Source organism: Thalassophryne amazonica, chromosome 20, assembly GCF_902500255.1.
Source record: "Thalassophryne amazonica chromosome 20, fThaAma1.1, whole genome shotgun sequence".
NCBI classification, from domain to species: Eukaryota; Metazoa; Chordata; class Actinopteri; order Batrachoidiformes; family Batrachoididae; genus Thalassophryne; species Thalassophryne amazonica.
The window spans coordinates 64986580-65009051 of record NC_047122.1 but is presented as its reverse complement, the minus strand read 5'-3'; the positions used below and the strand labels follow the sequence as shown (position 1 = coordinate 65009051).

At 41.8% G+C, this 22472-nt stretch overlaps 1 protein-coding gene across 1 annotated transcript in view; it reads right to left on the bottom strand.

Annotated features, from left to right (window-relative positions):
- khdrbs3 (KH domain containing, RNA binding, signal transduction associated 3) overlaps positions 1–22472 on the bottom strand; it is a 216221-nt gene that overhangs the window by 11799 nt on the left and 181950 nt on the right. Inside the window, exons 5-6 of the mRNA XM_034160909.1 lie at positions 22023–22162; positions 4250–4430 (exon numbers count right to left, since the gene is read on the bottom strand). Coding sequence (XP_034016800.1) covers positions 4250–4430; positions 22023–22162 — 321 coding nt within the window. The remainder of the gene's footprint in view (positions 1–4249; positions 4431–22022; positions 22163–22472) is intronic.

The following is a 22472-nucleotide window of genomic DNA, read 5'->3' as shown; positions in this document are numbered from 1 at the left end:
TCATAAAACACAACGAAGAGTCACAAGTAAACTAAAGAATGCATCAAAAAATCTAATTCAAAATGCAATGCAGATTTTTTAGGCAGAAATTTATGTCACTTTTTTATTGAAAACATAACTAGATTACATAAGTTTAATTAACTATAATTTGTTAATTTAGTAAAACTTTAAACAATTAAATTATTGAAAATTATTTTATTTAAGTTGGCAAACTCAGTGATTTATGGCAATCGGTCTCCTCAAATGGCTTGAGTTCAAATAATTCATTGAGTTTTACAGGCTACATGTAGTAACACCAAGGGGCTCAACCAAACAATGTCACCTGATCGACTGCAATGAGACAAGACTGGTCTTTCCTGCCACAACACTTGGATGCAGTTTTGTCACTGCATAAAAAAAACAAAAAACAAAACAAAACTATTACACATGATTTAGATTAGCTGCAGGACCATGGTTGAGTTACAATGCTTGGCTGTCATCATGACCAAGCATGCAGAGAAGGATATGAGGGGATGACAGTGATTCCATTTTAATGCCGCAACAATCAGCAAAGGCCCACAAAGCTCAGACGGATTAACATATCAAGAGGACCGAACATAAACAATGCCAACCCAACAGCTTATTGCCATCATATAAACCCTTCATTCAGCAAAAAAAAAAAATCAAATGCAACTCTGTTCACTTTCTCCTGTCTTACACCATATTTAGTATTGCAAGTAACACTTCATACTGAAAAGTGTTCAATGTTATGAAAAGAGATGGCACACGGTCATTTTTTTGTTTTCTTCTTGTATTGAGAATTACATCCACCCTAATTAGGCTCTAATGGGATTAGCAACAGGTAGACAGCGATCTAAATGTGCATAATGAATTGCACCAAATGAGATTTGGCTGCGATCACAGCAACCATTCAAGACGGATGCGGCGGCCCGATGCTCATTCAGAGGATAATAACATTTTGTGATGTTTATACTCTAACAGTTGGATTATGGGTAATTTGATCCTGATATTTCCAGTACAAGCAGAAGCGTCGATAGATTTGGATTATGTAAACAAAGCCCCTGAAACATATACAGTGCCTGTGTCATGCATCATCACGCGATCTGATGCTTTTTTTTTTTTTTTGTCTTAGCAAGGAAAAAATAAGAAAAAGAGCAACACATGATACCAGCTTGAATAAATACTTTGACCGATGGCGATGCCGCATAGCAAGTGACAGGGAAGCAGATACGCATTGTGTGAGTATACATGAGCATGACTGGTGTGCAGTCATAAATAAAAGCAACAAATGCGATAAAGAAACATCTCTGGCATTTCATTGATGAATACAAGAGCTCATTTGTCAGCCCCCGATGGAGAACACTTGTCCGTGATGGTGATGTATTCACATAATACACAACAACTCATTCAGGCTCTAATTTGCAGCGATGCGTTTAGATTTATCATCTTGCAGATGTTGTGTTCTTGTTTTTTTTTCCCCCACCGCAATACACAGGTGCAGGTGTCAAGGGGATGCACTTTACAACTGTGACGATGATGGGAAACAGCTGGTCCAGAAGTCATTCTCTTCGACCTCCATGCATTTGAATCGCACCCTCTGAATAAACCTGTCACATGTGGTTAGCTGGGTGCCGGTGGGGCAATTTTACAATGCGGGCCACCGCATTTCTCCTTCTAGCTGTTAAATATGCCACAGTGATGCCAGGGAGCCCAGGGAATTTGCCTTGACAGTGCAGCAGGAGACTCTCTTGGCAAATGAACAAAGGTTCCAAATGGAAGGTTAATATATTCATCTCTGGCAGCTGCTCATATTCAAGTCAGAATCCAGTTGCACTTCTCTCACACGTGCCAAAAACATGATGCAATGCTGTTCGCATGTGATCGCAAAGTCATGAGAATGGTGCTCCAAGTCCAACCCCAAATCAGAAAAGGTGGGATGGTGTGGAAAATGCAAATATGAAATCAATTTAAAAAACCCTGCAGCGATTCTTCCATTGAGTTTGACTTTTATTTCATTGCAGACAGCATGAACACAAGATGTTTGGTGTGGTCCAGTGATCAATCTGGAAAACAGATGTTTCAAAGGTTTTAAGGACAGATGATGGACTTGGCTGAGGCTGGATTACAAATGGACACACAGAACCACCTTGAGTTAGTCGCCGGCAAGGTGGAGGACAGGTACTGGTATGGGCTGCTATTACTGACAATGAGCTAGTTGGACCTTTTCGGGTTGAAGATGGACATGAAATTAAATGCCAAATCTGCTGCCAGGTTTAAGAAGATACTTTCTTCAAGTCATGGTTCAAGAAAATGTCTGCATCTTTGAAGAAGACCATTATTTCTTTATCCAGGCCAATGCTCCATCACATGCATTCAAGTACTCCACTGCTTGCTCAGCCAACGACGGACTCCAACATGGCATAATGATGGCATGGTCCCGTCCCCGACCTGACATAAACCTTTTTAAGTATTTGGGGACCTTTCTTAAATGTGAGATTCTCAGTGATGGAAAACAATACTCCTCTTTAAAGAGAACTTAGGAAGCTGTGGCTGCTGGTGCACGAAATGTTGACAGTCAACCAATCAATAAATTGACTCCATGGACGGAAGGCTCATGGTCATTTTTGGAAAGAAGGGTGGCTGTATTGATCAGTAGATATTTTTGATGTGTCAAAAGTGTTTGCTTGCTGATTTTAAGTTCCTTATTTGGTGCCATGAAACAGTTAAAATGCAATATTAGCAATATGTAAGAGATTTGGTTGAAAGCATGTCAGATAATACATATGGCACAATGGATTTTTCACAAATAATGTGGGTCTGGTGAGGTCTGGAAGCCTGCATCTACCACACTACGGATCTGCCTGTTGTGGTCTGGGTTCTGTGGCTGTCTACCCTTCTCTTCTGTGATTTCCTGCCAGTGGGGTGGATTGATGAAACCTGCAGCTGCAACACACCTGCATCAATTAGCGTCGTCCTGTTTAAGCCTGGGTTGAACTGTAGGACGCCGCCAGATCTTTCCATCTGTGGAAGTGGCAACCTGGCGTTCTTGTAACGTTCCTGTTTCAAGTTTGTAGTTCCTAGTGTCTTCTTGGTGTTTTTTGGTTGTTCACTCATCACCTTGCAAAACATGATAAATCTTTTGCAGTGCACTGGTCAACCTGGTTATCTGCGCCTGTGACCCGTCTGCCACCTGGTCTCCACCTCATCCACACCCTCTGTACATTTCTAATAAACTGTTACGATTGTATTTTCACAACCAAACTGCCTCATTGCATTTGTCTGTCTCCAGTTCCTGGTTTGTTACACCTCATTTAATCCTGGATAGCAACCATCCAATCAGTAAACCAGCCCATCCCTACATCTGGAAAGCAGTCGTCTATCTTCGTTTTCCAGTTTCAGGGGTCCTCAACATTAAGGCTCTTGAATGTTGGTTCAAGCACAGAGAAATGTGCCACATGACCAAAATAACCTACCAGACATTCCCTTGTGAAGTAATACTCCTCATCTGAGTGTCCCAAAGTAAACACTCATTTAACTCAGAGTCATTCCTGCAGTACCCAAAGATCCTTTGAAGAGACCTAGTACCAAAGACAACCAGTCATCATCTTAGCATCCAAGTCTCAAAACCATGCAGTAAAACAGGAGTCAGGATGCCCAGAGAGACGGGACTGTAAGAAACACTCGATCCCATGATACTGTGACACTTTTTAATTTTTTTTCATCTTCATTTTTGCTGCAAGCTAATTAGATGATGGACATAAAGTCAGCCAAACTGTGAATATTCCCAGAGGTGTGTGAAGAGGTGAAAAGCCTGAAAATAAACATAATATTGTGTAAGAGACTATTGTGGTAATTATCTCTCAACCCAGTAAATTAACCCCATTACCTCTTGGAAACGTTGTTTTAAAGCATGCTTTGCTGTCAGCCAGTAGAAAATTATCATCTCTACTTTTAGAAACATGCTGGACACTTTCCAGCTGCTGGTCCATTTCACTTTTCTTATCTTCCAGAAGTACCAAAAGCATAAGAAAATACACCTTTATGAGATGTATCAGTGCCCCGTGTGCGTCCTTCTTTGATCTAATTATCCAACTTGCCCTTAAGCCGTTTGGAATTGGCTCTTCAATTTCAATTTTTCAATTTATTACCTTTTATATTGCGCCGACTCAAAACAAAGTTGCCTCACGGCAATTCACACAAGCAAGGTCTAACCTTAATTGTAAAAACTTCAAGATTTGAAGGGACTCACATATTCTCCGTACGCATCCTGGATGACGGGAGGAGCTGGGCGGTACCCTGCGGCTGGGGGAGCACCTCTGGCTCTCTGTACCCCCCTCCCTCTGGAAGATGGAGCCCGACTGGGTGCAGCTCCTCTGGATGCCGCTCCTCGGGGAACTGCTGCATGCAGAGGAGGAACTCCTCCTCGACTCCTGACCACACGAGACACAAACATCCGGCAATTTTTAGATAAAAGAGCAGAAAATCAAACTCATTCTCATCCCATCATTTGTATTTTCAGAGCCCATGGAACCTTTAATTTTAACCATTAATTTTAACATTAATCATCACTTTTAGACAAGTATGGAGATGGATGCATGAACATTTCTATGTCACCAAATCATCATATCAGTCAGCTAATGATTAGCTGAACACATGTGGCTGATTTTGTCTGATTAGTTGAGGGACAAAAGGAAAATGTGCAGTACTAGGGATGGGACGACTAGTTGTAATAGTTGACTACGACTAGCTAACATCTGATTAGTCGACTATTTTTATTAGTTGACTAGTTGACTGCTATTTATTAAGTTAATTTAACCCTTAAAAGAATAGACCTGCTGGAGCTGCCACCACTCACTTCACTCAGTGAGGAAAGTGTGTTGAGTCTCAGACGCAGGTGAGTTAGTCAGCTCAAACGGGTCGTCTACACCTAGTAAATGAATACAGGTAATGTCTTCATTCCAATGTTGTTTTTTTGTGATTTTGCGCTTATATTTGTTCAAATAAATGTCACATTTGAGTTTCACCATGAAGATTCGAAACTGGTTGAATTCATTCTATGTCAAATTTAGTCACCGACGAGTTGATGACTAATGGCACCCAACTAGTCGGCTCATGATTTTCACAACCAAGTCTCACGGATTGTCGTGATTCAGCAGCACTCAATATACATTAATCTATTAGTTCGTCATATTGTCATGAAAAGTGACAATATGACAATATATATATTATGTGTCATTCCATGACACATAATTAAAAGCGCAGCGGGGGGGGGGGTGGTTATGGTTATGGTTGGGGGTAGGAGTAGGATTAGTAATAGTGAATTTAAAAAAAAAAGTCATGAAAATTTGAATCATTTTGTGACGGGAGAACAAAAAAAAGTGAGACTGGGCTGGATTTTCATTAGTTGTCCCAATGCTATGATAACTGGAGGAACTTTGCATAAAAGTCATCATATTTCCAAAATGACTAATGTGATATTTTTGTAAAACCCATTGACTTAAAGCTGAACGTCTACTCTAAAAGCACATCTTGATTATTTCATTTTTTCTCCATTGTGGTGGTGTACAAAGGCAAAAGTACAAATATGTGTAACTGCCAAAATACGTATGAACCTGACTGCAGCTATGCTTAGTTTTTCACAGAGAATGTGCATTATTGGAGAGATAAATGAGTATGAGTTTGTTGGTAGCACTGATCTGAAATGATTAAAGGATGTTGCTACATTTGCTACACTTAGCAGAGGTGGTGGCCAACTGACTAGTGTGCTTAGTTTCAGTGCAGAAGGTTCCCAGTTCAAACCCCACCCCTGCCACATTTCTCCATATAATGTGGAGTTGTGGCAGGGAGGGCATCTGGTGTAAAACGTTTGCCAAATCAACATGCAGATCCAACTCGGATTTGCTGTGGTGACCCCTAGTGCAAAAAAGGGAGCAGCCAAAGGGTCTTACTATTACGGATACAGTTACATATCATTTCAGGCTTTACCATGAAACATTGCAATTCATTTAGGTTGGTCAGCCTGAGAGTCTTTTCAGCGCCCAGAATGACTTGCATAGGAAAGGATTTGATATATTCTGCAGCAGGTCATATGTGTAGGCAGGGAAAGCACAATGGCGAGGGTGGAGAGCAAGTTTCTCCAGTAGAGGAAAAAGTGAGTCATGTCCATTAGAAACACAGCATGTCTTCTAAGTAAATTACTTTTCTGCCTTTTAAGGAAAAAAAAAATACTTGAAGAAAAAGTTTCTGAATATTCTGTAATACCCTGCATGTTTGCTGAACTTTAACCCTCTGAAGTCAAAGGGTAGTGTAATGTATGTAGAAAATTGCACATTAGTCTAAAATAAACACAAAAACTGAAAATATGTAATTCATTTTTTGAAGTATGTTGCTGCCAGTCTACTAACAATGTTAGAAGTATAATGGTCCATGTGTTGCATATCAAAATGTTCAGAAAGATTTCAGCTTTCCAAACATGACACATATTTGTCTAGAACACTGAGTGGAGACACAATTTGGCTCAAAATCTGAAAAAAAAAAAAAAGAAAAGCATTTTTAGAAAATTCTTCTAATCTATAGTGAAAATGCAGCTTTATTCATGCAGATGTACTGTATGGTGCTAGAAATGCTTTTACCAAAATCTTTGATTCTAAAAGTAGTGTAATGTACAAAAAGATTTTAAAACATGGTATTTATGAATTTGAAAAAAAAATGTGGTGCATTGGAGCAATCTCTGGGAACTGTCAATACCAGAATCATTAAAAAATCTTAAGAATAATAAATCTTAATCTTATTATTAATAAATCTGGTTAATCAAAAAACTCAAGACAATCACTCACTGGTTATACTATTTTCTGTCTTTATCCAGAAATTTCCTCAAATATCCTTCAGTTTGATTCATTGGTGGGAGTTTGTTGGTACTGGAAGAAAAAAAAGTCCATCCATGTGTTTTCCCACCACAGTCTGTTCTTTACTTTGTCCATGGTACAAACTAAAAGTTCAACAGTTTTCAGGATGACACTTTTTTTGCATTTGCAAGTGTTTAGCAGCAAAGTAAATGAGTGAGAATCCCGCCAGAACAAAGCTGTGCTCGAACTGCTACTGCCAGAAAAAGGGGGGGGGGGGGGGGGGGGATTCTCCAGGCTCGAAGACTGACTGTGAATGAAAGACCGTTTAAAACAGGGACAGAAACAAGAGGTGACACTTTACTTTCAGGAAATGGTCAAATAAAGGCTTTATGACATTCCACTGCTTATCTATGAATAGATTCACAGTGAAAAACCGAGATGAATGCACTGGTGTGTCTAGTTAAAGGTGGAAGTATACTTCAAATGATTTGCACTGAAACAGTGATAATACTGAGTACTGAGGCTGTTCCACTCTAGCTTGAAAAAACTGAGGTCATTAAAGGTCTACTTGCTTTCCAGTATGAAAAGATTTCCATCATTCTGTTGATGTGTCAACTATTTCCTGTGATCTGTGTTCAAGTTTGACTAAAAATGGATTAATCACCACTCGGGATCACTCGAGTCGAGCCGCTGGTCCTCCACATCGAAAGGAGCCAGTTGAGGTGGCTCAGGCATCTTTTCCGGATGCCCCCTGGACGCCTCACTGGAGAGGTGTTCCGGGCATGTCCCATCGGGAGGAGGCCCCGTGGAAGACCCAGGACACGTTGGAGGGACTACGTCTCTCAGCTGGCTTGGGAATGCCTTGGGGTTCCCCTGGAGGAGCTGGGGGAGGTGTGTGTGGATCGGGAGGTCTGGGCGGCTTTGCTTGAGCTGCCACGACCCAACTCCGGATAAAGCGGAAGAAAATGGATAGATGGATGGATGGATTAATCACCACCTCTAATCATACACAGCGCCGCAATGATTCTAAGAAAACTTTACTAAGGGTTTCAGCCACAAAACCACCACATGAATCCCCAAATTGTATCAGAGAGGAACGTTTAGTGTTGGGAGACCAGCGTAACCGTTCCACGGTAGCACAGGTGTTGCTTTGGAATGGGAAATGAGTTGAGTCTCTTGTAGTTTTATAGGTAGAAACCTATAAAAAACATGAGTTTACATATGTATACCAGGACCGAATGACCAAAATAAACTTCCTTTATGGGATACATGCTTTGAGACAGGATGAAGAGATCTAACATGTGGAAAGAACTCCATGTTGACCTGCATTGTTTCTTCATGTAGGAAGGAAGGGTTCGGTTAAGGAGACTGCAACTATTATCTTGGCATGTGATCATGGGTTGACAACACACAGCTGGAACATCAAGGACAAAGAGAAGTTGAAACCCCTGCTGTCGGGACGACAGTCTCATTCCTAACTCCTTATATTGTGACATTCGGACAGTGCCTCCTTATGTCACTATCTGACAAACTATCCTTCTGCGTCATAAAGGAAAGTTCATCTATGTTTATGATATGATTATGGTTACAGTTATAGTTATAGTTAGGGTTAGCATTTCCCAGCGTGTCACCTAGTGACACAAAGGGGCTACCCCCCCCCCACGTATTGACGTTCAATCAAAACAAATCTTTTCCATCAAAACATGATGAGTTGGGAGTGAAACTGTGTGTGTCAGGGTCTGCTTGATGACACGACAACAAATACTGGCTGTCCATTGTTGAGAAGGTTGCTATAGATGCAGTGGTGGGCACAGCTAACCAAAAAGTTAGCTTCGATAACAAATTAATCCAGTAACCGAAAAGTTATCTTTTATGACGCTAAACCGATAAACTGCTAAAAAAAAATTATCTTTATTACAGATAACCATTAACACTGTCGGCCTCTGATAAACCAGTTTTACTTTAAGCACTGCAGGGGCTTCTGGGTAAATTTAAGGATCACAAACAAAAAAGAACGGATGAAAAATGAATGAATTAAAAAAGCGAAACGTCCTCGCGTCAAGCAACCCAGTCCAGTCGAAGATTCAAGCTTCTCTACTATGGAAACCACCTGGACAAATGAGAGCCTACACAGAAACAGAATAAAAAAAATAAAACCCCAAACACTGTCTTCATCTTTCAAAAGCAGTAAAACACAGTATTAGAAATCACAGTTTATATCTGTATTAGATACATCGTAATTTACGAACTAAAAGCTGCTGCTTTTTCAAACGCTTTGAACCCTGCAGCTTACACAACTGAAATACGTTCATTAATGCATTGATTGACAGAGTAAAAGACACATGGTAAATATAAATTCTTACCTGTTAGTTTCAGTGCAAATTCTGAAGAAAATATTCTACATACAGCGTCCTGATTATCCAAAACGGTGTGTAAACGGTGAAGAGAAGTCCTTGCAGCTGCGCCATGAGATCTCCTCTCTCCCACCGAGTCATGGTGATTAAATTATCTCATGCCACAAAGAAATAAAATAAAATAATGCTAAAATTAGTCTTTTTTGTTTGTGTCGAGTGGACGGTAACAGTGTAACGCCCAAAGTGAACCTGAACTACACTACCCGCAATGCTCGCTATGTTGTCTGGCCAATCACGTCTTGCGCTTAATGATGACATCATCAAAAAGTGACAGCCAGTCTACCATAAACCACTCATCTGCACACAACAGGAATTAAAATGTTTGATTTTAAGATTTACAAACGTTTTTGACTGTTAAATTTGCTCACTTTACCAGCAAAAAAAAAAAAGTTAGCGGACTGAAAGTTATCGGAACTAAATTTATTGGAAGATAATTGGTCCGATGATGGTTTTAAACTTATCTGAAAAGCTAATCCACTAACAAAACATTAGCTTCAATAATTTTGGGTTATCGGATTAACTGTGTCCACCACTGTTGAGAAGTAGAACCTTACAGCCATAACTGATGTTTGTTAGCAGGATGACAAGTGATGATTATTTAAGCCAAAGACAAGCACAAGGAGAAACTGGAGAAAGCACCACTTTCTGGTCCGGGGAAGTGTCCCTCTTGTTTTCCAGCTGCTATACGAGGTCTCTTAGAAAACTATCCTACCTTTTTATTTTTTTTAAAAACTATATGGATTTGAATGACGTGCGATTACACCAATCATGCTTGAACCCTCGTGCGCATGCGTGAGTTTTTTAACGCGTGTCGGTGACGTCATTTCCCTGTGGGCAGGCCTTGAGTGAGATGTGGTCCCGCCCTCTCGGCTGAATTCCTTTGTTTCACACGCTGCTCGAGACGGCGCGCGTTGCTTTATCAACATTTTTTCTGGACCTGTGAGGGATATCCGTGTGGACACTATTCGAGAAATTAAGCTGGTTTTCGGTGAAAAGTTTAATGGCTGATGAGAGATTATGGGGTGTTTCTGTCGGTGTAAGGACTTCCCACAGAGCAGGACGTCCTGCAGCGCTTCCAGGCGCCGTTGTCGGCCTGTTTCAAGCTGAAAACATCCTAATTTAAGGCTTAATTCACCCAGGACGTTGTGAGAGAACAGAGAAGATTCAGAAGAGGCTGGCATGAGGACTTTATGCGGACATTCCACTGTTTAAGGACATTTTGTAATGAAAGACGTGCGCGCAAATTCGCAGTCATTTCCGTGACGACTTGGTGATTCTGTGTGCGCCGCGACAGGAAAAACACCTCCGTGTTGAAAACCATTTGTAAAATTCAGGCGGCTTTTGATGGCTTTCAACAAGTGAGTAACTGAGAAATTGTTTAACAGCTTGGGCATGTTCCAACTTGTCTGTTAAGGTTTCCAACACGGAGGTGTTTTTCCTGTCGCGACCCCCCGCGGTCGGGTCCGGCCCGACATGCGACTCTGCCCGCACGTTCTTTCATTACAAAATGTCCGTTAACAATGGAATGTCCGAATAAACTCCTCATGCCGACTTCTTCTGAAAGTTCTCTGTTCTCTGACGACTTCCTGAGTCAACAGAGCCTGAAATGTGGAAGTTTTCAACTTGAAACGGCGAGACGCTGCCGCCTCGAAGCGCAGATCGCCGTCAGGCACCGTGGGCCGTCCTTACGGCGACACTACCAGACCAAAATCTCTCATCAGCCGTTAAAATTTTTACCGAAAACCTGCTGAATTTATCAAATGGTGTCCACTCAGTTGTGCCTTACAGTTTTGAAAAAATTTTTATCAAACAAAGCAGCAGTCTCTGAGCCATTCCTAAACAATGAAAAAATCGAAGAGAGGGTGGGCAACTCCTCACTCAAAGACTGCCCACAGGCGAATGACGTAACCGACAGGCGTGAAAAAACTCTTGCATGCCCACGAGGGTTCAAGCATGTCTGATGTAATCACACGTGATTCAAATCCATATGGTTTTGAAAAAAATAATAAGGTTAGGGTTAGGATACTTTTCTAATAGACCTCGTATGTCCATTTCCCTTTCACATCCAACTATGTCGAAACATTAACCACTGCTATGCTTCATCTTCCCTGTGGACAGTAATTAGCACTTCCTTCTGGTACCAAAAGACATTTTAATAGCTCACAAATACTCATTTCTCGTCCCTGTTGTAAACTGTGACAGTCACAGCTGACTGCAATGCAGTTTCTTGGCAAATTTGTGGCATATTTGCTTTTTTTTCCCCAAAGATACACAACTTTGAGTGCCCTGATAGTCTACCATTGTTATTTTATTTGGTAAGTTAGTTCTGAAAGAAAACAGCACAACACGCCTGGGCAAACAGCTCCTAGAATGTCAACCCTTTGAGAGCAATCTTGGGCATGGGAGGGTATATATATACGTAGATAGACAGATCTTTAACGTCATTGCAAGTAGTACAATGAAATGTTGGTGGCACTGTTGGAAATGATGAGTCCAGAAAGTCAACCTGCTGTAGACTGACATGGTCGGGCGGCAAACTGAGGTTTTTACCTCAAATGTGTTGTTTTTAAAGCCTTTAACTAAGCAGGAGAGAAAAATGGAGTTGCTCTCTGGATCATTTTGCCTCATCTTTTCATTCCAACTGTGCAGCAGACTGATAAAACTCTTCACTCTGGTTTTCTAACTCTTGGAGATGGTGAATGTTTACTGAATTCAAAATTGGACCACTGTCAAAGCTAGTGGTGGTGGTGGTGATGGTGGTGGGGTGGCATTACCAACCACAACCCTGAGCAAACAGGAATATGTGGATGTTGCATCCTGAGAAGCAGTATTTATTTATTAAAGGCGTGAATCTGTTCACGTGAATAAGCTGTAAAGTGCACATGTGTTATTGTAGACGAGCCTGTGGGAAATCTGTCTTATCAGACTGAGTTAGACACGGTAAATGCTATTTACAGTATAATTTAAAACACTGGTGATTATATTCTGACTCAGAGCCACGCAAACAACCCAGCTCAGCGACCTTTATTAAATCTGAAAATATTCCCAAAATGTTACATATGTTTTTCTTTTTAAAAGCACAAAGAACAAACATCATGCATTGCACTTTTCTCTTTTAAATTGCAGTCTCATGATGGCTATGAGTGCTTTTGTTTGTGCTCCTGTGACGAGGCTGAATTATCATGGATTCAGAGGCGAGTCGACTGAAGACTATTTTTATATCAGCTTTTGTGTAAGTTTGACTTCCTGCTCCGAGACTATTTACTTTTTGCTTTATTTTTATTGTGCTTTCATTTTACTTTTTTGAATATGCCTGTTTGCTTACTTCCAGCCTGACCTACTTCCACTCTTAAATAGTCTCGTCTGTTTAGGAGTGTAGCTGTCTGATGTCTGCTTCGCTCTGGCTCATCCTACATGGGGATCGGATAAGTGTCTGTCCAAAGGTTTCTGGTGCTATCAGGGTCCGAGTCGAGAAGTATTGATAGAATTAGAGGAAAAATTGGCACTCGTTATGAAGCAATTATCTGGACTGTTGCAGGTCTCTGAGCACTTTCATTACTAAAGCGTGAACAGAGACGTAGGATCTGCCTCTGCCAGAGTTATGAGCCAGTGTTTGACGATAACTACTTGAAGGATTACAGAGGGTTTGGGTTCTCTGGCTTCCTGCCACAGTCCAGCAGTAGAGATTTAAGGTTGCCTTGGGTGTCAATCTCAGAGTGGATAACATAGCTGTCTTGATAGACACAGTCCTCCCTCTTTCCAAAAGTGTGTTGGGACAGGTTCAAGACCAAAAAACTCTCCAGAAGATAAGTGTGTGCAGATAACAAAAAGACCTAATGGATCGCAGAGGTGATGAACCCTAAAAGAATGTTGTTTTGGCCACAGGATTGAGCTTAGCTAAACTTTGAACATAACAAGGTAAAAGTTAGCTTCTACCAGGAGATATAGTCATCTTCTTCTTCTTCTTCTTTGTCTTTCGGCTGTTCCCGTTAGGGGTCACCACAACAGATCAATTGTTTCCATCTCACCCTGTCCTCTGTATCTTCCTCTGTCACACCAACCACCTGCATGTCCTCTCTCAGCACATCCATGAACCTCCTCTTTGGTCTCCCTCTTCTCCTCCTGCCTGGTGCCTCCATCCTCAGCATCCTTCTCCCTATATACCCTGGGTCCCTCCTCTGCACATGTCCAAACCATCTCAATCTCGCCTCTCTGACTTTGTCTCCAAACCGTCCCACCTGAGCTGTCCCTCTGATATGTTCATTCCTAATCTTGTCCATTCTTGTCACTCCCAAAGAGAATCTCAACATCTTCAGCTCTGCCACCTCCAGCTCTGCCTCCTGTCTTTTTGTTAGTGCCACTGTCTCTTAACCATACAACATAGCTGGTCTCACTACTGTTTTGTAAACTTTCCCCTTCACTCTTGCCGATATTCTTCCGTCACAAATCACTCCTGCCACCTTTCTCCACCCACTCCACCCTGCCTGCACTCTCTTCTTCACCTCTCTACCACACTCTCCATTACTTTTAACAGTTGACCCCAAATATTTAAACTCATCTACTTTCACCACTTCTACTCCTTGTAACTGCACTATTCCACTGGGCTCCCTCTCATTCACACACATGTACTCAGTCTTGCTTCTACTGACTTCATTCCCCTTCTCTCCAAAGCATATCTCCACTTCTCCAGACTAGACTCAACTTGCTCTCTACTCTCACTACAGATCACAATGTCATCTGCAAACATCATAGTCCATGGGGACTCCTGTCTGAGCTCATCTGTCAACCTGTCCATCACCACTGCAAACAAGAAAGGACTCAGAGCTGATCCTTGGTGTAATCCCACCTCCACCTTGAATGAGTCTGTGATTCCGACTGCGCATCTCACCGCTGTCACACTATTCTTGTACATGTCCTGCACTACCCTAACATACTTCTCTGCCACTCCAGACTTCCTCGTACAATACCACAACTCTTCTCTTGGCACCCTATCATAAGCTTTTTCTAAGTCCACAAACACACAATGTAACTCTTTCTGTCCTTCTCTGTACTTTTCCAACAGTATTCTCAGAGCAAACATTGCATCTGTAGTGCTCTTTCTCGGCATGAAACCATATTGCTGCTCACAGATCTTCACCTGTTTTCTAAGCCTAGCTTCTACTACTCTTTCCCATAACTTCATGCTGTGGCTGATCAGCTTTATGCCTCTGTAGTTACTGCAGCTCTGCACATCACCCTTGTTCTTGAAAATAGGAACCAGCACACTTTGTCTCCACTCCTCAGGCATCCTCTCACTTTCCAAGATTTGATTAAACAATCTGGTTAGAAACTCTACTGCCATCTCTCCTAGACATTTCCATGCCTCCATTGGAATGTCATCTGGACCAACTGCCTTTCCACTCTTCATCTTCTTCATAGCAGCCCTCACTTCTTCCTTGCTAATCTCTTTTACTTCCTGATTTACTCTCACCATATCATCCAGCCTTTTCTCTCGCTCATTTTCTTTATTCATCAACTCTTCAAAATATTCCCTCCACCTTCTCAGCACACACTCCTCACTTGTCAGCACATTACCATGTGCATCTTTTACCACCCTAACCTGCTGCACATCCTTTCCAGCTCTGTCTCTTTGTCTGGCCAATCAGTACAAGTCCTTTTCTCCTTCCTTACTATTCACCTTCTTGTACAGCTCGCAATATGCCTTTTCCTTTGCTTTTGCCACTTCTCTTCTCGCCTTACGCCGCATCTCCTTGTACTGCTGTCTACTTTCTTCATCTCTCTGACTATCCCAAAACTTTTTCGCTAACCTCTTTCTCCTTATGCTTTCCTGGACCTCTTCATTCCACCACCAAGTCTCCTTGTCTTCCTTCCACTGTCCAGATGTCATATCCAGTACTGCCCTAGCTGTCTCCCTCACCACATCTGCAGTACTCTTCCAGTTGTCCAAAATTGCTTCCTCTCCAACTAGTGCTTCTCTCACCTGCTCGCTAAATTTCACACAACAGTCTTCCTCCTTCAGCTTCCACCATCTGATCCTTTGTTGAGCTCTCACTCTCTTCTTCTTCTTTAGCTCTAAAGTCATCCTACAAACAACCATCCTTTGCTGTCTAGTGACACTCTTCTGCTACCACCTTACAGTCTCTGATTTCTTTTAGCTTGCATCTCCTATAAAGAATGTAGTCCACCTGTGTGCACCTTCCTCCACTCTTATATGTTACCCTGTGCTCCTCCCTTTTCTTAAAGTAGGTATTCACCACAGCCATTTCCATCCTTTTTGCAAAATCAACTACCATCTGTCCTTCCCCATTCCTATCCTTGATACCATATCTACCCATTACTTCCTCATCACCTCTGTTCCCTTCACCAACATGCCCATTGAAGTCTGCTCCTGTCACCACTCTTTCATGCTTGGGCACACTCTCCACCACCTCATCTAACACACTCCAGAAATCTTCTTTCTCCTTCATCTCACAACCTACCTGTGGGGCATATGCACTGATGATATTCATCATCACCCCTTCAATTTCCAACTTCACACTCATCACCCTGTCAGACACTCGCTTAACCTCCAACACACTTTTAACATACTCTTCCTTTAAAATGACCCCAACACCATTTCTCTTCCTGTCCTCACCATGGTACAACAACTTGTACCCACCGCCGATGCTCCTGCTCTTACTTCCCTTCCACTTGGTCTCTTGCACACACAATATGTCTACCTTTCTCCTCTCCATCATATCAGCCAGCTCTCTCCCTTTACCAGTCATACTGCCAACATTCAAAGTCTCCACTCTCATTTCCACCCTTCTAGTTTTCTTCTTCTCCCGCTGTTCGTGGCAACGTTTTCCTCCTCTTCTTCGTCATCTTCGCCCAGCAGTAGCCCAATTTCCACCGGCACCCTGTTGGGCAATAGCACCGGTGGCGGACGTTGTTAACCCGGGCCGCGACCGATCCGGTATGGGAATTCGATTCTGAGTCTGCATAGTTGGGTTGGCTTGTTTTACGCCGGATCCCTTCCTGACGCAACCCTCCTCATTTATCCGGGCTTGGGACCGGCACTCAGAATGTACTGGCTGCACACCCCATGTGCCTAGCCATAGACACTCTAAAATACAGTTCATAGATAGATAGATAGATCCTTTGCCTGCAGTTTGTTACCATGATAAAGTAAGAGACACGGAACTAGTAAACTGTTACTTTTAGATTTTTTTTTTTTTTTTTTGCATTAATGATGTTCTATATCAAAAATAGCACACTCATGCCTTTACACAACCCCCCACAACAAGGATTTCATATGAATGTATCTACAAAATGCGAAGAGAGTGAGTGATACGGCTGAGTGCGGTACGCAGTGAATGGGACCCGTCAGAGAGAGAGAAGCAGTTCCCCACAAAACTGCACTAAAAATCACACAATTAAAAGCTTATTTTTTCCATAACATTTATATTCTAATACTTAAAGTGTAACTGAGATGGTTTGGATGCTTTATATAATAAGGTTACATAGTAGTCTAAGTCCCACACAATATGCTTAACAGAGTTTTACATTTTTATGAGATGTTGATAATCTTTTTTCCCTGCAAAATTCCATCTACAAGTTGTTCTTTTTGAGGTGATCCACATACTATAGCACCCGTCTACCACTTGGGTAATGACCCCGAGGTTCTTTATCCTCCCCATCATGAGTAGTAATGAGACCCATTGGCACTTTAAGGAAAAATGGGTCCATTCTGAGTTTTATGGTGTAAGGTTTCTAAAGCCATTGTAGGATTTAGGATATCCCTGTCTTACTGTGTCTTGGTGTTTGGTGTGGACTTTGGCAATCAATTTGAGCCTCACTGAAGCTGACAGGGCCCCCTGTAGATCACCTCACAACACAGACTTTGTCTGTGGTGTTCTTCTGTCTGTAGGAGACTGTTTCTGTGGCTGATCCCTGGACAGTGAGTTTCTCTCCGTGAGGGAAAGAGAGCTGTTTTTGGGCTTTAACAAGCTCCCCGTTGCCATGTACAACTGCTTTATGCACCTGCTCAGGAATGCCTGTGACATCAGCCCCCGTACCTATTTTAAAGTTGACTTTACTGACTCTAATGTTGAATTTCAGTCGTCCGTGGTTCCCCACTGGAAGCCACTTCTCCTCAAACCAGTCCGTCCTCATCCTCATTGCCCTGGTTGACCTACATTCTTTCCGATAATGTCCCCATTTACCACAGTCTGCCCTCTTTGCTGGGCACTGAGCTGCTGGGTGAAAGGGTGATTGAACACATTTATGGCATGCTTTGTGCTCTGCACTGGTCTGCACTGTTTTTAGTTTTTGGCTGCTCACATGTGTATTCCGTGATTTTGTGTTTGTGCGGTTGTCCTCCCAATGTGCATCACATGCATGGATGCTTTGTTGGCACTCGCGTCTGCTCTCCAATCAGTCTGTTGTTGCTTTATTTCCTCTGACCGTCTGAGGCATTGTGAGAGGTTTTGTGAGTGTGAGGTCTTAGTTGAGGTTCATCCTCTCTGACAGTGATGAATCTTTAAGACCCATTGTAATCTGTCTCCTTGAAAGTTAGTCAAACTTCCAGTTCTCTGCAGCGCTAAAGCACCGTTATGAATGATTCCACTCTTTTGGTAGGCTGCTGTAGCACATTGTTGAACTTAGCCCATTCATGTATCATGCCTTTCTCTTTGAACAAAATAAGTGCTAAATCTTTTTGTAGTGCCTTCTTCTGCGGGCACTGCTTACTATTTATGTGCAGCCATCCTACTTGTTTATTTTAGGATGAATTATTGAAGTTACTTGCCAATCACAAATCTCCTAATCTGCTCTCTTACTCCAATGGCATGGAGACATTGCATGTCCTGGAGGTTTACGGGAAAAAGACAATAGATGGAGGTATTGCATTTCCTTGCTGGGGTACCCTAACTCATTTTCTAGCTGTGTGCCACCTTTACTTCAGTCCACAACTCAAACAGATGGGGAAGGCAAGATCTGCCCTCAGGTGGGCAAATGCCGGCGCATCGACGTGGTCAGCGGGTGACGTGATCACGTTGTTTGTTCAAGCAGCATGTGTCATATCAAAACTTTGTGATGAATTTGTTTGTGTCAGTGTGATAAGCAATAACAGAACGTTCCACCGGGTGCCTCCATTTTTATTTTGTCCCAGACACATATGAAGCACTTGGTTTTATCAGTTTAAACTGCACACAAATGATGACTTTGGGTGTGCATCATGACTGTATGTAAAGCAGTCAGGTCAGATCATGTTTGTAACATTAAGTGGTCTGAGGACATCTGGCCGTGTGTCCTGGAATATTCTTACAACAGCTATACTTCTGACACCATGTGCTGTTGGGTTCTTTCACAGGAAATAAAGACTAGTTTGTGTCATCATTCAAAAGTCTGAACGGTAATCTCAGATATTCATTTGTGCTCAGAGTTCCACACCACAGCATATCTGCATAACCTGGAACCTGGAACCACACAGTCACATGCTACAGGTCACATTACACCATACGAACCCAATGTAGGAGGGGTCCAGACTTGAAGTAGTACTCATGCAGTTTTTCTACTGTCACACAAACCTGCTTTCAGTAAATGATTGCATATTTCATTACTTTGAAGTACTTTTAATTTGAAAATCATATATAAATTACATCATAGTTGCACTGACCTGATATTCTACAGTTTTCATTATAATATAATTCTGAATTTATTGATACAGCTTAATCATATCATTCATTTAAACCTACAGTGTGTAGGGTTTAGTGTCATCGAGTAGCAAGGTTGCAGATTACATCACCTGACATGTTTTCACTTCTTTGGTGATGAGGATTCATGCTCCATTGCCTTCCCTTATGATAAGCAATATGTGCATGTATTCAGTTCACAAACATGAGGGTTCACCGTCCTGTCTCCGTTTGGGCGGACCGCATTACATGGTGCCTCCATGAGGAGACCCACTATCATGAAGATATGAAGGGCTGATTTTAAAGCAGCTGTCACACTGTGATGAACTGAGGAACCATATCAGCAAGAGAAGAGAAACAAGATTTAGATATCGGTTTTTGTCCTGTACCGGTTCATTTCTCATTGGTTAAATGCCTTCCTTCTCAGCTGATGTTCAGGAAGTCCATTGGAAAGTTTTGTGCATGCTCCAAACTATGAGTGGACTTCAGATGGAGACCTTCGCTGGTGGTTTTACCTTTGTTTACAGTATTGTCATGTACTTGTTCGTTAGCTTGCCAGTGGATGTCCAGTAGACATTAGTTTTATCAATGCATTTTCTGTTCATGCCTGGAAGCGCTGTGCACATGCATTCCGTGGCTGTCTGCTCATACCTAAATTTCAACCCAAACCCATCAGAGATCGACGGATTACATTCTTTTGCCATCAGACAAATTATTTCAATACGTTACGAATCAGTTTACTAAATCCATCTCGGTGGGACGACACCTTATTCTTTTGAAAACACACTGATTCATTGAGGAGATGGTTATGAATGTGATGTCCCATTTCTACTCAATAACACCCATGAATCCTGCACACTGCAGCTTTGCGATTAGACCATCGTTTATTAGCCAATTTTACTCCCCCCCCCCCCCCCCCCCCCCACCTTCTCCAGCCTAAGGATGGATGCACCATAGTTCTTCATCAAAGACAGGTTTCTGAAGGGACATCCTGTGGAACCAGTTCCCAATTCAGATCAGGGAGACAGACACCCTCTCTACTTTTAAGATTAGGCTTAAAACCTTCCTTTTTGCTAAAGCATATAGTTAGGGCTGGATCAGGTGACCCTGAACCATCCCTTAGTTATTGCTGCTATAGACTTAGACTGCTGGGGGGTTCCCATGATGCACTGAGTGTTTCTTTCTCTTTTTGCTCTGTATGCACCACTCTGCATTTAATCATTAGTGATTGATCTCTGCTCCCCTCCACAGCATGTCTTTTTCTTGGTTCTCTCCCTCAGCCCCAACCCGTCCCAGCAGAAGACTGCCCCTCCCTGAGCCTGGTTCTGCTGGAGGTTTCTTCCTGTTAAAGGGAGTTTTTCCTTCCCACTGTCGCCAAGTGCTTGCTCACAGGGGGTCGTTTTTGACCGTTGGAGTTTTTACGTAATTATGTATGGCCTTGCCTTACAATATAAGCGCCTTGGGCAACTGTTTGTTGTGATTTGGCGCTATATAAATAAAATTGATGATGATGATGATGACATCTATCACCTACATACGTCATATAGTTACATGTTTGTTGAATCTGACATGGAACAGTCATACGAGACCATCACATAAAAAAAAGAGACAAGTTACATAAGCATACAAAGTATTCTTACAGGAGGCCCCGTTGTGAAGTGCATGATGCACACAAAGTGACAGCTGCAGTCAAATTTACACACTTTCAGCTATTTGAAGTTATTTCTAGACACCAGCGTGCAAAGACAGACTATGCTCTTTAAATTATAACAGCAGAAGCTTGACTTTTAGGTCTGTCTTTTCTCTCGTCTTTGTAATTCATGCTGAGGTCTGAACACAGTCAGCATAGTGACGAATATCAGGGCACATTTTCCCAACTTCTAAAGAAGCTATTTTGTGTCATTCAATGTTGTGGGGGAAAAAAAACAAAACATTTCCACTGAAACAGATAACCACTCCCGTTTAACAAGAAGCCAAATGGTCGGTGTTCTATGCAACCAGTTTAGAATGTTTTTAAATCCGTGTTTACCTGCACATTATGTTTGCTGTGCTTCTTGTGAGTCAGCTGGGAGGGGGGCATGGGGAGGGGTCAACAGATGACTAAAATCAAACATTATGGTCAAAGGTCAAAATTTAGATTGTCACTGTGATTTGAATCAAACTAACCGAAGCATGTGGGCAAGGTTGGGTAGGATTACTTAAAGTAATCAGATTACAATTAACCCTAACCAACCTTGTATGTGGGTTCCATTTTATCCAGGCTACAGCCTCACAAAATTACCAATTACTGTAACAAATCTAAAAGAATCATTTTGATTCCATAAGCAGGGAATTCATGCGTCATAATGAAAAATGTGTTTTCTGTTTGTCAACCTTTGTTCATGACATAACTACTGTTGCTTCACCAATAAAAAGACAACACACTCAAATAAATCAGAAGAAAACAATTACAAAAATGGACTGGTTATTCCATCTTTTCTGAGAAACTTTCACAGTAATTGTATTATTTTATACTGTAAAAACATAAATGCAACACTGATTTTTGCTTCTACTTTTCATGAACTGAAGAAAAAGATTGAAGAGTTGTTCTATTCACATAAACTGTTTATTTTCCTCAAATTTGTTGCAATCTGTGTTAAATCCATGTTAGTTCATAACCCATGATTGGCAGGTGTGTTATATCAAGATAACGATTAAATGGCATGATTATTGAACAGATGTGCTTTGGACTGGTCACAGTAAAAGGCCACTCAAACATGTGCAGTTGACCTTGAAAAATAACATAAATTCCAGCACTTGTGACATCTGTGGCATTGTACTGTGTCCTAAAACCCACTCTTCAGGCTGTGCATGGGACAGATCTTAGACCTTTTACTTCAATACATGAAAAATGGGGACAAATTCAAAAGTGTTGCATTTGTATTTTTGTTGAGTATATTTTGACTAAAGCCCAAACAAGCAAGTAGACGGGAAAACGTCTCTTCTGCAGAGATAAAAGACAAAACTCATATAACATCCCCTTCCTCATCCAACTCAAAGCACACAGTCCTGTGTGTGCACAGACATGCACACACTTGTAAGCAGACTACCTGGGAGGACCTGGAACAGGTGTCCCTCTTGCACGGGTGGCTGACTTGCCCCTCACTGATGGCACCTTGGCATCCTCTGAGCCGCCATTCAGGTATGTGAGCTCCTGCAGCTGGGCCTGTCTGATCTCATCATTGTAATCCTGCACACACACATACACACACACACACTTAGCAACACACTGGCTTTCAATTACACAGTATTAAATTACATCCTTTATATCTCCAGGGCTACATCCCTGGGAATATCTAATTAATGCACTTTACAGTTGTGCCGTGATCGCTGTTCCTGTGGCAGCAAAACATTTCAGATCTCCTGTTGATAAAATCCTCAGGACCCCATCGACCTTTATCTGCTCACGCAGTTGTTTTGTTTGCCGCTAAATTAAAAACTCATAATTAATATGGAAGTAGGTCTTTTATCACCAAACGACTGATGATTGTCATGTGTTC